The sequence below is a fragment of the Amphiura filiformis genome, chromosome 6 (assembly GCF_039555335.1).
Source record: "Amphiura filiformis chromosome 6, Afil_fr2py, whole genome shotgun sequence".
Classification (NCBI taxonomy): Eukaryota; Metazoa; Echinodermata; class Ophiuroidea; order Amphilepidida; family Amphiuridae; genus Amphiura; species Amphiura filiformis.
In genome coordinates, this window is record NC_092633.1 from 36944595 (window position 1) to 36963017 (window position 18423).

Genomic DNA, 18423 nt, shown 5'->3' on the forward strand with positions numbered 1-18423 from the left:
AACAAAAATATGGTGATGCACATCAGTAAAATGCTTCTTTCATTAAATGAGTTTTTAAAGAACTTTTAAACTGTGCTAAAGATGTACTTAATTTAATGTGGGTTGGCAGAGTATTCCAGATATGTGGTGAAGCAATTGAAAAAGCCCTGTCCCCCATGCATGTTTTGAAGGAGGTTCGCAGAGAAGTACTGATTTATACTGTTTGCGGTATTAAAATAGATGTATTGGTAATCGTATCCTCCGCCGCAAATTTGATTCAGCTTACTCCACACAATACGTCTGCCAATGAAAACATTTGACATTTGAAACCCTTTGAGATTGGCTAACATCTTTCCTACAACATACTCCAGCATGACTTGCAACAAGGCTTTTAATTGAGGTTAATAACTGCACACTAGTTATTTGGAGGGGGTTGTGAAAGATCTAAATGAATTGTGCATAGGTTTTTTTGTAGTCCACTAGCCTGAATGTTATATTTTTTTACACGTGATGTATTGCTCTAAATCTTGGAATTTCAGTGTATACATTCCTTGAATTAGATTGTATATGATTAATTGTGCTTTAGAATTTAGTATTATTATTACAAATTCCTACTTGAGTCAAGCATGTGGGAAAGTGTTGTCTTTACGTCTTTACTTGGAAATGGAGGGACTGTTTCAGTTGATGTCGGTTTTGTTTTGTTTGCAGTCAAAGATGAAAAGGATGATCTTGATGGAATTCCTCTCACAGATGAAAGGCGCAAACCTGGCTTCAAAATGGCACCTTCAAAGTGGGAAAGTGTAGATACATCTCTGCTAGAGGAACAGGCCATGACTACATCCAAATGGGAGTTACTGGAAAGGGAGGAGGAGGACAAAAAGGAAAAGGAAAGGTAGGTCTTCAAAATTCACAATGTAAGAAACTTTCTTTATGTATCTTATATTGAATAATTTTTTAAATTTTGATTGTGTTGAATCATTATAACAGTCAGTGGCGTCCCTGGGATTTTTGCGGGGGGAGTGAGAAGCCTGTATGGGGCGGGCCAAACCCACCAAAAAGTGGAGTGGCGGGAGGTGCGAGTAAAAATATCAAAGGTTTAAAGTAAAAAGACAAATTAACAAAGAGACCAAGTGCTGAATTGTGTAGTCCACAAGAAAAATTTGCACTTTTCTTGCTAAGTTTGGTCTTGATTGAAATGAATTATGGTCTTGATCAAAACTTGAATTCCAGTCATAAAGTGGCTCTCATAATTTTATTATAAATGGGCTAAAAGATTTTCGAGCTCCCAAAATAATTTATCATGAAAATGCAAACATATAATATTTTAAGTAAAGAAAGTGAATAGGTCTACTTTGGTTTGTAATGCCACATCACTTTGATAGGAGTAGAACTAATAAATATACCAAAACAGATTTGACACCACACATTTGAAACAGCTCGCTAAATGACTCGCAATAAAAGAAACACTTTCTTGACCCCATGTTTTTACTTTTCTTTTTGGGTTGGCCCTATTTTATGGTTGTTTTATTTTTACTTGTCCAATTTACTTCTCCTATAGGCACCTTTTGCAGGGGTTTTCAAACTTGCATTTCAGCACCTTTCTATTTGTTTGCATTCGAGAGGTCAACAACAGGCATCCTTGGATTACGGGTATACTGATATGCCGGAATTGCTCCTATTGAGGGATTCCCTCTCTCTCCGTCTCTCCTTCCCTCTCACTTTCCCTCCTTTCTCTCTTTTCCCCCTGCACTGGGATGGGTCAAATCTTTGAATTTTCCCAGGGGGGGGGGTGGCAATTTCCACCTGGGCGTTTGTAACAATGGCAAATCATGACACACCTGGATACACCCTGATAACTGTGGACACCCACTAACAGTGGACTTCCTCAGTTCCATTCTCCCATTTGGTGTATTGCAAGCAACGTAAAAATGCAAATAAGATCATATTTCTTGTGTCGGTGTAAGGTTAGGTCCCGGTTGGATTGTAAAACTTCAAATTGGTTTGGCACAGAGCTTCAGGTGTACAAAGTCCTTATTTAGATAGATTTTAGATGTTTAAGTCCTCGATGGCCGGGTTTTAGAAGTATGTTTGTGTTTGTTTGGTTGCTGTAAACAATGTCATCAAATTTTCAGATATGTTGAAAAGTTGCAGGGGACTAACTTCAATAAGCATGTTACAATTGCATCCTTTATCATAAAATATGAGTTGGTTAAACTTGATTGACATGAAGTGAGTTGGTAAAAGTTACATTTGACCTGAATGCATGAAGATTCCTGCAGTGACTTAGTTTCTATTCACTATACATAGATAACCACCCACTTACACATAGTTAACCATTAACTATCATCTTCACATCGGTCAATATACTGTGTTTGACTTTGGTGATAAGCGGTAGACCGCAAAACTGAAACCAATCTATTTACATGTCAAGTAACTTTTGTGGTGTATTAGCTTAAGACCTGTTCTGATTTGATTTTGTACTTTCTATATAACCGAATAGACCTATTGTAAAAAGCAATGCCAATGTCAACATCATCATATTCTCATTTGTCAAAAGCATTGAAAGTTTTAAAAGGTCTTGAAAAGGACTTTGATCCGGGATGTAATGGGATTTATACTCATCAAGCGTTGTTTAATTAGCTGTAAAGAAATTAAAACCATCAATTTATGTTGAATTAATTTTGAAAATGAATAGTTTGATGCATAGATTAAATGATAGATACACTGGACAACAAAGGTTTTGCTACTGGGGGTAAAAGTATGTGTTCTAGACCAAATCAAGGGTGCTGATTCCGAATCCGAAGTCAGAATTTGTCCATCACATCAGGATTTTAAGATAGATGCAAGACCTATCAGCAAACTGGCTGAAAAATGAGTCTAAAAATGTGCTACTTATATTCTCACCTTGATTTCTTTACATGGAAACTAGCCTAGGTATCAAGGACGGTTTAATCCAAACATCATGGCGGATATAATTTATAATGTTTAATATAGCATTATCAGTGTAAACTAATTTGAAAGTGTGACGTGCTGGGTGAATTTTGACTTCATATTTGAAATCAGTGGCCCTGATTTAGCCAAGAATACATGGATTTTCCTCAGTAACAGATACAAAGTTTTCAGTTGTTGTCCAGTGTAATGAATAGTTTCTGAATCTCTTTGTGTAGATGAACAATTTGCTAGTTTTCACAATAATCTTTAATTTTTGATCCCTGTACAACTTGGAGATTGACCTGTGACCTGTTACTGTATTAACTTCTGGACTTACAGGTTGCATTGAGAAAAAATTCATTTTGATTTGGCCTAGACAAATAATTTGATATAATTGATGAAATTGGAACATGTTTCATTTTTGACTCTGCATGTATAACCCTATGGAGTCATTTATTTTGAAATGCCCAAGGGTGCCACGGTGGCATCACACAGATTATGAATCAGTAGGGAGTAGAAGAGATACAGAAACACCAAAAACATTGTGTACAGTGTACTTTTAGGTTTCAGCTTCAGAACCAGACTAGGTATTGTGAATGAATAATTCATTGTTACCCGTTTAGACTGCAAGAAATTCCTGGATTACAGTCTGTATGCCTTCAATGAGGCAGTAATTTAAATATTGTTTTTTGTTATATCTCTAAATATATTTTCTGTACCCAATGCATTTTGGGTGAATGGTGTCCTAAATACCTTTTATGTATACATGTATATGTTTGTACAGACCAGTGTGTTTAGGTCATAATATTATGCACTCTTGAGAAATTAATTTTGATATCATCTAATTGCAATTCATATCAATTTTCTTGCAGCAAAGTGGATGAAGAAGACGATGAAGAACTTAGTACTAAAGATGAAGAGGATGTGTCCATGATGTTTTCAGAATCAGCCTCATCAATGAAATCAACAGAGATGACAGAAGAAAGAAGAGCAAAATTAAGAGAGATAGAGGTGAGGACCAGTGTTTATTTAGATTTGGCACTGAGAATAAGTGCAAAAGATATTCTAATTGTAAAAGATTAGGACTGGAAAAAGTTTGCATTGAAGTCAGGGTCCAGTTGGTTTACTTATAGCAGTACACGCTGCAGACAGGCTCTATTTTTTCATATATTTGGGTCGTTCAGAAAAGGGCAATACATAGTGGGTTTTGTTTTGTTTTTGTTTTATTAGGTCTTGTGTAAAGAAAGTTGGAAGAAAGATGCATACCTGATGTAGCTGTTCTATCAAAATACCTTGTGAAAACCTCATCTTATTCTAAGGATTAAAAGGTCACATAATGAGGTTTTGATTATGTAGCAACATCTATGATACAATCAAAGCCATGTGTGTGAACAGATGCTGATGCTCTTATACCTTGAGGAAAGTGAAGGATTCAAATAATTATATATATTAAACAGGGAAAGCATAAATTGAAGAAAATAATACACACAACACTGATGTGTTACATTTGGCACAATGTTTTGGGTCTCGTCTACATAAGCAGTATTTGTTTAATTTTTCCTTCCATTATCTCTAATACCTCACAGTTGAAAGTCATGAAATTCCAGGATGACGTGGAAGCTGGCAGAAGAAGCCGAAAGCATGGGATGTCCATCACAGAACAAGTTGCCAAATATAGAGCCAAACTATTACAAAAGGTAAGAGGCATGGTGAGAAACGAAGAAAAAAAAGACACAAGTTTGAATCCCAGGGACTGTCTTTTGAAATTTGCAGAAGAGCATTAAATAGATCTTCTGGAGCCTTCAAGGAGAGCTGTTTAAAGCAATTACAATAGAATGTAAGGAGAGAATGGTCAAATCAGGAGAGCTAAAAATCACTCTCCTATATCAGATTTAGGAGAGCGAGGCGCTCTTGCAACTAAAAACAAAGGTGATTTACTCGCATTTTAGTGACGTATCACTAGTGGTTTCATCAGACTGGCAACTCAACACATCAGACTGTTTCCTTTTACAACAGGACAGTGGCGTAGAGTGGGTCATCATATTGGGGGCACCGACCATGATTGGGGGCACAGGGTCTAAGGGGGGTACACAACATGTTTTGGCAATTTTCCTATGGGATTTTCTAAATATTGCAATCGATGAATATGACACTCTAAACAAGGATGGGGGCCTACGCACTCAAAGTGGGTCTACTTTTTGGCGTAGTGGGAAAAGCCTAACATTTCCTTGATTACGAGCTGATCAAACTATAGGGTTATGATTAATGAAGAGCTTAGCAATATGGTTACTATTATGGTTTCGGCATCTGCCGCTATTTTAAAGAGCAACAACACAAGGGGAACTCAGTGTGATCCCCACATCAGTCAAGTCAATATTCGGTGTCGAGTTCAGATGAAAAACTCATCCATCTCATCACATGTATCATTATAATATCCTAAACTCTTCTAAATTAGTAGAAAAGAATAATTTCACCATATAAAGTTTCACAATTATCTTTTATCTCTCAAGATATTTTTAATCATTACCCAAGTATTAGCCTAAACAATCCTATGAACGTGTTGCTCAGAATATCAGTCACCCTTATTTAGTGACATCTTTTGTTTGTGATCTCAACCACATTGGGTTCTTGGAATTAATGGATTCTCTGAATACTTGAATACTTTACAGTGTAACCTAGCGGTGGGTATATTTTATCAATGTTCTTGTCTATATCTAACAAAAGGCTTGCATGTAAAATTAAGCGAGAAAACTATTCATATGGCAGATAATATGGTTATCATTATATGTGCTCTTGATTTCCAGGCTTTTCAGAAGTGAAAGCTCAAATGGAGTCTTAAATACCTTGCGTTGCGAAGATATATTTAGTCCATATCAGTTGCATTGTTAAGATTAGATGAACTAATGACATTAACATGAATTAGTAAAACATTTAGAAAAAGGCTCCAACGTTTAGATATATAGATAATGTCTGTGATACAGTTAATCAATGTTCATTTTGCTTTTGATGTCGTGATGAATGAGTATATGGGCTGTTCAGTTAGTGTAGATTTCATTGCCAACTTGCGCGAACTTCCCATCACCTTTAAAGAACAAATAGACCTGATCAATCAGTCTCTACTGATTTCAGTGTTATATTGACTTAAACTGGTAGTGCCGGTTTGTCCTGTGTGTGCTGTAGGATTAAGGCTAGACCCACATCCATCAGAATTTGACAAGTCACGTAAGATGCGCAAGCTGCTCAAGAGTTTTCCTTTCACTAGTAGAGCAGGCAAAGTAAGACTTCAATTTGTCTACTTTCAACACATCAAATGCCTTTTTGTCTCGTCTGATCTTAGATCAGAAAGAGACTATGCAGTCACTATGACTGTCCACCTGTGTATGTATATATGGTATCATTCTGATTCAAGTTTTGTAAAACAGATGCTATTCCAAAAGTATCAATACTAGGAAATGCAAACTTGGTAACAATGATCATTGGGTAGGGGAGGGGGGCTGAGTTATAATACCCCAAAGGGTATTGAGGTCAAAGTTTATTTTGAGGTCAAATTTCAAACAGTTGTGATTGAGCTCAAAGTTGGGGATAAAAGCCCAATGAGGAGGGGAGCATGTTACAAGCAGAGCAGGTCACTTGAGGTCAAAGTTCATGTAAGGGTCAAATTTCAAAATTGTTCCGATTAGACTCGATATTAATTAAATTGTGAATGATAAATTCAGACGAGCTGCTCTTGTTAGGTCATATGCAGTCCATCACGCATAAAGGTCGATCCTTCATGTAATTATTTCACTTGGGACCCAGGTATGGTCTCTGTTTTTTTAAAACAAATGTTAAGTTTCATAAAAATATCCATGTTTGAATATGTATTACAATTTATATACACTCCCCCATGAGCGCTGACTGGGCTAGAGATAAACCAGTTTCATTGTTTATCATTTTTGGCTCTTAGCGTAGCTAGGTGAGCCTGAGTCATTGCAGTCAGTGAGGACTGTATTTTTTCTACATATTTTGGCCACTTGCGTTCTTGCTTTTTATGCTAAGGTTTCTTTTGTTTATGATATTTGGCTTTAAAATTACGTTCCAAGGTTTGCTTAGTTATTTAGCAATCGATTGCACTCCTTTAGAAGTGAATTTGGGGTGGGGAAAGTACTTATTTTGAAGTAAGAAAAGTCAAAAGTCGTCATGAGAAACAAGTCATTTCTATCGTTTTGCTTGGTTCCCTGTATGCGCTAGAGATTATTTTGGTCTGAGTAATTTAAGTTGTGAGATCATGGCGGGAATTGACGGATTGCACTATTTTTCTTTGGGAAAGTGACCTTTTATCATGAATTTTTTATGGTGATCTCACATGGATAGAAACGTTGATTGGATGATTCCTTTGTCCAGATTGTTTATTGAGTTCTCGGGAGTTTTGTTACCATGGGACAACACTTCAAAATATTTAGAGACCAGCGGCGTAGTAATTTAGCTAAATTAACGCTAAATAACCAGGGTTGCCAAAAAAATTCAGCCCGAATCGCAGCGCAAATAATCGAAAAATCGCCCAATTTTGTTCTTTACCCTTTGCATTCTATGGGGCAGGAAATTGTCCCGGGGGAAATCTTCAAAAGTCGCCTAATTGGGTTACCAAATCGCTGGTTTGACAACCCTGAAAACAACGTCTCGACAGCGAAGGTCACATCTGGCTATTCATTATCATTGTTTGTCTGGCACGCTTTCTACAGCGTGGGTTGGGAATTCTGAAAATCTGTAAAAATTACAATTTTGCGGAATAAAGGGTGGGTTTCTAAAAAGCGTGGGAGCAATATATAATTATAAAGCGTGTGGGTAACGCTACCAATTGCAAAAAAATATAATAAAGTAATTTGATGATCTGTTGAAAAACATTCATATTTTCTTCATAAATCTGGAAAAAAAATGTCAAAAATTAATTTGCTGATGTTTTCAATTCATACGACGTCACCCCACAGTAGAATCGACGCGCCGTGAGTTTTATGAATGAATATAATTTTCAGTCTCTACATCAGCCGCTTTGGCCCGCTCGCTCACACTAGAAGGGGAGCGATCCGAACCACAGCGGCCGTGTAGAGAGTATAGACTGACGTTTTCATGTATTCAGGATCTCACAGGTATCTCAGCCCTTTACAATTTGCCCATGTGTTTATGATAAACAATCTAAAGTCGTATCTTTTCGATGCAGTTGCAGTGATGCAGTTTTGCCAACATTTAATAGGCCTATGTCGCAAATGTTTCAGATGAATAAGAAAATCACGAGTGTTTGATAGATGAGGATAAATTCTGCATCAATTGGATTCTGAAATGGATTGATGGCGCGATAATGATAAAATGGACCCGGAAGTGACTGTATGAAACGGCGCGCGCCGATGTTCAGTCTTCGAATTTGATAAAGTAATGCTGTAAACAATCTAAAGTCGTATCTTTTTGAAAGATGTTTCAGATGAATAAGAAAATCATGAGTGTTTGATATAATAGATGAGGATAAATTCTGCATCAATTCGGTTCTGAAATGGATTGATGGCGCAGATAGTGCTAAAATGGACCGGAAGTGACTGTATGAAACAGCGATAAGCGCCGATGTTCAGTCTTCGAATTTGATAAGTAATGCTGTAACTGTAAGCTTTGGTCCGGAAGTGACTGTATGAAACAGCGATAGCGCCGATGTTCAGTCTTCCGAATTTGATAAGTAATGCTGTAAGCTTTGGTCACAAACACTGCATAAGGGTGGGGGTTCAATTTTTTTTTTTTTTTTTTGTCTGTCTAAAAAGTGTGGGGGAAATATAAATGGTGGGGATTTGACCCCCTGACAAACGTTCGAAATTTGTAGTTGCTACAACTCAACTGATCATCACTATTTAATTCACTATCTGTTTCTTTGTCTGTGTCTGCCTCTTTACTCAGAGACTATTGTAGTAGTAGCTCGTTCACGTAGTGATTCCGTTGTCCCACTGGCCTACAAAACTTAGATTGCATGGCGATCGGAGTGTTATCGTCAGAGCACCTCAGACTAGCATAGTAGGGGAAGCATGTTCCTCAAACTTGGTGGGTGGATGCATAGTACACCATGTCACATACAATATTTTCTCAATTCGAATTTTATCCTTTCTGGGTATGACTGATTTTGTTACCGTAAAATTTGTGTCAATTCCCGATATCACATGTTAGTACCGTACACTATAAATGCACCAGATTTTGTAGGCTCCAATTGCTGATTACATAAATGAGAACAGCTGGTAACCAGCGGCACTGTGCAGTACCGGTCTGTTATTCAATTGCGTTGTGTGTGGGTTACGTGTATTTTATGTGTAAAATGCGGTGATCCACCCAAAAAACTAAATCATCGTATAGATCCCTGGTACTAGGTGCATCTTGACCCCAGCATAAGTTTGTATTGGTTAGCGGGTCAAGGTCACCTGAGGTCATCCAGGGTCATCTGAGAATCAAATTTGCAAAAACTGTAGGGTCATGAAACTGGTTACAGTCAACATTTGGAGTCAAATTTTGGGAAGGTCATCCGGGGTCACCCAGGGTCATCTGAGGTCAAATTACTAAAAACTTCGTATGGGCATGAAACTTGGTGGGTACAGTCAACATTTAAAGTCAAATTTTGGGAAGAATTGTATGGGCATGAAACTAGGTGGGTACAGTCAACCTTTGAGTCAAATTTTGGGAAGGTCATCCGGGGTCACCTAGGGGTCATCTGAGGTCAAATTACTAAAAACTGTCGCATGGGCATGAAACTTGGTTGGTACTGTCAACATTTGGAGTCAAATTTTGGGAAGGTCATTTTGGGGTCATCAGGGGTCATCTGAGGTCAAATTACTAAAACTGTCGTATGGTCATGAAACTTGGTGGGTTCAGTCAACATTTGTAATCAAAATTTTGGGAAGGTCATTTTGGGGTCACCCAGGGGTCATCTGAGGTCATATTACTAAAAAACTGTTGTATGAACATGAAACTGGATACAGTCAACATTTGGAGCCAAATTTTGTGGGGTCGCATGTTCCTCGAACTTGGTGGGTGCATCTTGACCCCAGGCAGAACAAGTTTGTAATTGGTTAGTGGGTCAAGGACACCTGAGGTCATCCAGGGTCATCTGAGGTAAAATTAGCAAAAACTGCCATATGGGCATGAAACTTGGTGGGTACAGTCAACATTTAGAACCGAATTTTTGGAAGGGTATTTTGGGGTCATCCAGGGGTCATCTGAGGTCAAATTACTAAAAACTGTCGTATGTGCATGAAACTTGGTGCGTACAGTCAACATTTAGAGTCAAATTTTGGAAGCTCATTTCGAGTCAGCCAGGGGTCACCTGAGGTCAAATTACTAAAAACTGTCGTATGGGCATGAAACTTGGTGGGTACAGTCAACATTTGAAGTCAAATTTTGGAAGGTCATTTCGGGGTCATCTGAGGTCACCATTTAGAGCCAAATTTTGGGAGGTCATTTTGGGGTCGTCTGAGGTCAATTTAGATGAATTCTAATAGTTGCCAAGGCTTTCTATAGTTGTTGAAAACTAAAAATACTAAAAAAGGGATTTTAAAATTTTGCAGAACAAATTATTCTTGCTGGTTCAGTAGTAATTTGCACAATAATGAATTATTTTCAGATTTTGCAACTAATAGTAATGCTGACTAAAAATAATAATGCGTGGCGGAGGAAGATTGACCCCGCGATCGAGTTTCAAGGACCGTATTGAATATTTGTGGGGAATTTTTTTAAACCTTCAGGCCGACCTACCCAACCTTTCCATACAGCTACCAACCTGTTGCGCATTCGACTCCAAGAACAATAGCTTTCCCACAAAAAAAGCGTAGAGCCACAGCGCCATTGGTGCTCTTGTTGTCATCAGTGATTAGAGTTTACTCTTTGAATGTTAAGTAAATATTGCGCACAGGTGATGCCAGACATGACCTTTGAATTCTGTGGCATATTTAATTGTCATCCAAACAGACAGGGTGTTGTTCTATTGATTACAAGTGGCACATTTGTTGAAGGCCTTGTTATTATGTAAACCTTGATATATTTGGATATTTTGTTTTCCTTTTGTACAGGAAAAGGATAAAGAAATGGAGAAGAAGAGGGAAAAGGAGAAGGATAGGAATCGAGAGAAAGAAAGAGATAGACTCCGCGACTATGAGCGAGCAAGAGAAAGAGAACGAGACCGCTTAGGTCGTGAATCCGACGATTCAAACGACGACTCACCATTACCCAAACGGAGGAGGAGGAGAAGTCGAAGCCGGTCATTAAGCCCACCTATGGGGAAACGTAATCGATCAGGATCCAGTTCACCAGCGTCGGAAAGACGAACCAGTAGGCGTAGTTCTATAGAACGAGAACGTTCACCATTATCAGCTATCAGGGAATATTCCGACTCGCCCGCACATAGGTCGCACAGGTCACGGTCGGGATCGCCTAAAAAATCAGGTCGCGTATCTCGATTGCACAGGTCGCGATCGAGATCCCCACGTAGGTCTCGTAGGTCAAGATCAAAGTCTCCCCACAGAAGTCGCTCACATAAAAAGAAACGTAAATTGTAAGTCTTATAATGATATAGTTTGAAATATATTACATTCTCTCAGCTGTATTCGGTATTCTCTCTCTGACAGATGATAAGCCAGAAATGTTCTCAGAAAAAAAATACCATGGTGATTACCAGGCCTCGCAATTTTAATTTGTTGGGGCACCCATTTTCAAAGCCGCTGGGCAAAGACAAAGAAGGGCACCAAGGCCAACAAGTGATGGTGAATGTCTTTATCAGTTGGCAAAGATCTGGGACACCAAGGTCACCAAGGGCAGGCAATGGTCTCGGCGGCCTCCCTGAAATTCGAGCCCTGGTGATGATCCATATGGTTATTGCATCTTTGGCCAGCAGAGGGATGATGTAGAACATTTGCCACATATTTCTGTGCCAAATTTTGTGCTTTGTTATTTTGATATAAGATGATAAAATAGGCAATGCATGTCACTTGCTGATTGATTTAGAAATGCCACCAAAATTACTCATTAATATGATACTGCATACTCATCATAAACCAAAATTTTGTGGACCTAAAAATAACTTGTAAATGTAAATTTTACAAATGGGAGACTCATCGGTGCGTTATCAAATAGTATTATAAATAAAACAAATCTATGTCTTGCATTAAGAAAAAAACCCAAAAGCACATAGTGATTAATTGTGGTAATTGCTGATAATGTGTCGAACCACGCATATAGTTATACGGTCTTTTGAACATGCATAATAGAAAAATAAACAAAACTATATCCTTTTCATCTTCACTTACAATAATATATCTATATACATGTTAGTCATCAGTATGGACTTTTTCTGTCTGAAATTGCGAGGGTACTTCCACAAAATATCTGCATGAATGGTGTTTGCCATATTTAGTCAATCTGTTGGAGCTCAAAGGAAACCTCACATTTTGAACATTTATGGGTTTTTTCTCAATGATTGAACTTTTTGTTGCATTAGTCATAATACCGTAACCACTCGGGTATAAGCCCACCTTTGGCTATAAGCCCACCCCCTATTTTTCAAACCGTTCGGGGAACAAGGGTGCACTCGGGTATAAGCCCAGTAGTCATTTTGGCTTAGTTCTTAAATCATATCAATGCTTTTCTTTCACATTTAAGAACAAATATTTTAAAAATATCAGTTAAAAATTAACATTCCGTACTTAAAATTTAAAAAAAATTGACAAAGATAATAGAAATTACTGATACATTTGGCATATACAAATGGGGAAGATTTTTCTTATTTTTAAATTCAACTACTAGCCCTCTCCGGTTATAAGCCCACCCCATTTTTGAAGTGAAATTGCCCATCTGGGGGGTGGGCTTATACCCGAGTGGTTACGGTACTTTTGGATTTAAACTAAACAAGTGTAATTTTGATTTCATTTTAATGTTTTGACAGCTGTTAATTGATAATTTTTATAATAATTTCGAAGTATTTTTCCACGTTTTATCATTATCATGATTTACAATTTTTTTCTACTATAATTTACAATTTGTCAATGTGTGGGGCAAGTTGTAAAACAACTGTTACTTTCCCCCCAGGTCTAGTTGTAAGTCTATTTTTATCTCAATGGTCTAATCTCACCTCAAGGCACTCAGTAAAGGCACATTCACATAATTAATTTTGTGAGGTTTTTCAACTGAAATCTTTACAATGTTCTTTGACTTCATGATGTGGTACAATGTACATCTTAATTAAACATGATGATCAAATGATACTGTAAAAGTCAATATTTTCGCGAGAAGATATTTTCGCGATTTTGAAGATTTTGTCAATTGCGCGAGAATTAAATTTCGCGGTTTTGATATTGATACAATAGAAACCTAATGCAAAAGGTTATTTTTGCCAGTTTTTATTTTCGTGATTTTATGTCCACTCGCGTAATTTGCGAAAATAAAAACTTCGCGAAAATCTCTACTTTTACAGTATTGTGTTGTGTGAATGTTTTGTTATTGCCAACTGATGCTATAAAATAAAATTCTACTACAAGCCAATTAATAGGTATTTATGTTATCCCAATAGTGGCATAGCTAGGACTTTTTCTGAGGGGTGGGGGTCTTCAGTGCAATAAATGACAATATGTGATGACACCATCAGATGTCACTAATATTGTGTTTGAGATTTGGAAAAACAGTGTTCACATTCTTTGTTTTATATTGTTTTCAGCCAATTGCTCACAGCTCGGTAACCAGATGCCTGATTTTGATGGGGTTTGCATCAAAATGTAGCATTCGTAAACTGCCAGAAAATGATGAAGGCCAAGTAAAAAAATGATTAGTTTCTCGTCCTAACTTTTTTCAAAAAGGAGGATGAGGGCACTTTTTTTTTTGCCTTTTCCAAAACAAGTTTTTTCCCCAAAGATGATAGAGCTTGTGTCTTTTCGGCAAGATTTCTATATGTGCCCCGCCATATGTTTATACATGCTTATTATTTCATAGGTAGGGAACAAACTAGCTGCAAACGAGACTAGAAAAGGTACTGACAGTAAAATCAATCGAAATTTCATCTTTTTTTATTGGTTTTTTTTATAAATTTTGATGCGGCAACAAAAACAATGCGGGCAGTGACGAAAAACTTTTTTTTTTTTACTTGGCTTAAAAACGTCTAATTGAAAATGGCTCATTCCCCTTGATCATGTCACATGTGTACTGCCAAAATTATTTTTAAACTTTTTGAAATAAAAGAAAATTTGGTGAAAATATACAAACCTCAAAATCTGTTGTGAATGTGCCTTTAAAAACATAGTTTGCATGATCCTACACATAGGAAATACACCCAGGCAAGTTGGAATGCTGGAGTCAAGCAAAATGTGAACCATAGCAGGTGGTCCAAGCCAGCTTCATGAGCTGTCCATCAATAAAGTAGATGTATGAGTTCCGTTCTTAATGATGCAGTAAATAGGTTTGGTTTTCAGAGAAAATTAAGTGAAATGGGTGTGCAGGGAGTCATTAATGATTCTTCTGAAACCCTGCTAACATTTTCCTTAGAGTAACATAAACATAAATTGCACAATTCTTTGTTGACTCTTGCCAGACAAGTTTTGTGAGAATTCATTTTGATTACACTCCAGAGAAGATATTCTTACACTTCCCAGAATACATTTCTTCCATTTCAACTTTCTGTACTGATTTATAATATAGTGCAACATGGGTCAATAGTGACAAAATGTACCTCAATCAACAGAGTACATCCAGATCTCGCAAAATGTGTTCATTTCTTGACTTATCAACCCATATGTTCAGCCAGTTTATTCTCAAAATGAAAACAAAGGGAACCTTTACAAAGTAATACGAGTAATTTGATGGGATGTATGATTGTATCATTTTCCAAAGGATTCTGGGAAGGGTAAGATTTCTTCTCTCACCTTGTACTGAATAAGTAGTTTTTTCGTGTTTGGTAGTGTGTGAAATTCATGCCTTCACAATGTCAGTACATGCCCAAGGTTCAGAAGCATAATCATGTGGTGTTAAATTTCTGACCTTAACTCAATGGGCAAAATTCAAACACTCATGAAAATTAGATTAACACCAATAGAAGAAACAAAAGCTTTGTTTACTCTAAACCCATCTTTGTCAAAAGAATACATTTTCTATGGTATTTACACCCACAATAATTGAATAATTAGAATTTTTTTGACAATTTGTATATTTTTGTATGAATTTCAGTTAAAAATTAATGGTATAACGTTGATCATTTTCCCATGTTCTGATTTCCCCATTGAGCTGCTCTTTTAAGGCGAACATACCCCCCTTAAATTGAAGGCGCCATTGACCATTTCAGTAATTCTTTGAAGTAGATCATATTTTGTAAACATTTCACTGAACAACTGCTGAGAAGTACAATATATTATGTTGGAAATCGGTTTAAATACATGTAAAACAATCAATTTCCACATACGGCATGATAATTGTAATTGAAGCATCTAAACGTGGCCTTCATTTGACAAAATGAAAATACGTATACCATGTTAAATTTTAAGTTCTCGTCAGCGTCGAAACCACCTGTATTTGTACTTGGCCTTACCATTTATCAAGACAGGTAAAAGCCATATTGTAACATGTCCATAAAAATAGATCAGTATTTCTATTCCGTAAAATGTTAGCTTTTACTGCCGGATATGTCCACTTTTAATTTTGAGCCAAACAACTGATGTAAAGCAAAGAAAATTGGAATTTACTACCAACGCTGATGTCACCAATGTGTGTCACTCTATCGGTCATGCTACGGTACCGTCCTTTGATGTGTGTATGACCATCCCACACACCATGTACGTACTGTGTTATGAACATCACCAACGTGTTTGACTAATATTTCCATTGTAATAATGAACTGTCTTGTTCAGATATATTGAAAATCTTGGCTTTTGAAAAAAATTACAGCACTTAAAGTACATTACAATCGTGTAAAAAACAGATTTTTGAAAAATATTAAGGGTGTCCTCCTCAGCAAAAGTTACAATATGGCTTTAAGTACATAAACCAACTGTTTTCATGCATGTATCAAAGTTGTCAGTTTTGTTTTATTGATTTCTGGGTTTACCAATTCTTTATGGTGCTCTGTAAGTTTTAAGTTGGTATTCTACCGTAAGTTGTTTAGTATACGAAAACTATACTCCACCTTCGTGTTTGACCTACTGAAAAGGATATTTTCTCAAAAGGTAATGTGTATAATTTGTACAACTGCTATTAACGATATTGGCAGATCCTCAAAAACTTGCAAAGTTAAAAATAATCCACTCTGCAACCACTGATTTCCAAGTTTGGTTTTAGCACCAAAGAAAGCTGTGTTCATTCAATTGAAATTCCTACTATAGTGTATGAATTAATTTTACATTTGAATGTCTCTAATGAATTTTGTCAGAGCTTGAATTTTGAAATCTTGATCTTATTTCAAAAAACTAGTTGTAAGCTTACCTACCATGTTTGTATGTCACATGCGGAGTGTACTTGATGACAGTTTTCCATAAACTCTAGTCACATAAAAAACATTCTAGTGAATCTGCTTTATTTTTTTTTTGTCTTTTGCCAGAGTTCACTATTTGGTCCCCAGAGCCAGGGGTGACAGTGTAATTTGGGGGATTTATGTGGGGCACAAATATATAGAGAGCTATTTTAAATCATCTCTTTTAATTCATCACAAATATTCGGATTAATTTATTTATAATAATTTCTTAGACATTAAAACAATATGTCAATGTTTACAATATAAGATTATGTATGTTCTGGATCTGTGGCATAACTAGGCCATAATTCTATATTGTTTTAACATAACAGTAAATAAAGACATAATTCAAAAACATTGGCCATAAGCATCCACGCTATTATGGATTTATGTCCAAAAAACTACCTCCATGAGCGAACAAATTAACACTTGATTGGAAAGAGGTTACAAGAGTTTTAAGCCAAACAGGACACTGGATTGTGCTTCAAGATCCAAAACAAGGGTCAGTTGGTAGATTTAAAATTTTAAAAAATTGCCACAGACAGTATTAAAAAATTTTCCACAAAAGAAGAACTATTTTAGATTTTGCGGTCGGCAATTGGGCAATGCAACTTTTCATTTGGCCTTTCTTTGAACTTTTGTTGTACTCAACCAGGAAATAATTAAAGCAATTTAGGATCTTCTAATATTAAATTGGTTAATTGTTTTCAAACCTGATTTTTTTTTGTCATATTTGTAATATTTACACAAGTCCCAACTTTCACCTAAATGGAATCGGCTAAATTAGTTGACAACTGAGCAATTTTGCCATAATGTTGTATTCAGATATCAAGACCTCTGTAGATCTCTACTTTAAGTGGCCAAAATACCCAATGGAGTTTCTTTCATTGTTCCTTATTATTTTAGCTTAAAATGGACAGAAACCCCTCCTTCAGTTTTTACTAATATTTCAGAATTTTGAGTAAAGAATAACAAAATTAAAATTTGATGGAAATCATACATTGTGGCTTTAATGTATGTTGGTAGAGAGCAGCATCAGATATACCATAGAGAGTATGTCAATAAACAGGAAAACTCTTTGTATGTGATACAGTCAAGCAAAATGACCCTTGATTTTAGGAAAATTTCTCTTGTTCAAATGACCAGAAGGAGCATACAGGTTTTTCATGTCTAATGTACTCTAATGTCACTAAAACTTCATATATCGACTGCTCGGTGCCAGAAGTTGTTAAGTGCAATAGCTGCCCTGTGAACATTTGGCAATTTACACACAGTATATTGTACTCATCTACATATGGCAGCTATTGCACTTACCCACTTCTGACACTGAGCAGTCGATACCAGCAAATAGTGCTTTAATATTTGCAACATTTTTAGCAGTTGTAATATTTTCAAGATGTAAATTATGTATAAATGTGAAATGTTAGCGATATTGGGCTCATTTTGCTGGATTGCTTAAAAGAAATCAACCTCTTCCAGTGCCATTGGGCCCTTGGATTTGAAATCTAAGGGCCACCTTCACCCCTCGTCACGGGCTGAACACAAATGTTTAAATGTTATCTTGGTCCACATTTTGTGACATTTAAGTATGACTTCTGATTCGCAAATCAATAACGGGTAACGTCATGGATTGATGTTGCAGTCAGCATTGAGCCTTGTCTTTAGTAACAAAATTTCATTGCTTGCATGCGTTTCTCTGTTGCAACAAAATATGACATTTTCTATTCTTCACTACAATCTTGACTTGTCTGCAGCGATTTACAGCTCATATGACTAGTTTTTGCCACAACTGAAAAATACACAGGGCTAAGTTGCACCAACAAAATGCATACTAAAGAGCTGGTACAGCATATTACCAAATCCTGCCTGGTAATGGCGATTTCTTAGTGTCGAGTGTTTATAAACTTGCTGAATGTATGAAGACAGTTAACAAGCATTTTGTTTCAGCTGAATATTACTGCAGAGCAAATAATTGGGCTATTCCGGTTGAAATCCACACTACCCCTGTGGAAGATTTTGGAAATATCAAGGGG

General features: G+C 36.7%; 1 protein-coding gene across 1 annotated transcript in view; it reads left to right on the plus strand.

Annotated features, from left to right (window-relative positions):
• The window catches only part of LOC140155368 (U2 snRNP-associated SURP motif-containing protein-like), a 54283-nt gene extending 41556 nt beyond the window's left edge, over positions 1-12727 (plus strand). Inside the window, 4 exon segments of the mRNA XM_072178186.1 lie at positions 688-871; positions 3783-3921; positions 4497-4607; positions 10980-12727. Of these exon segments, the coding sequence (XP_072034287.1) occupies positions 688-871; positions 3783-3921; positions 4497-4607; positions 10980-11465 (920 nt within the window). The 3' untranslated portion in view covers positions 11466-12727.
• The last annotated feature ends 5696 nt before the right edge of the window (positions 12728-18423 follow it).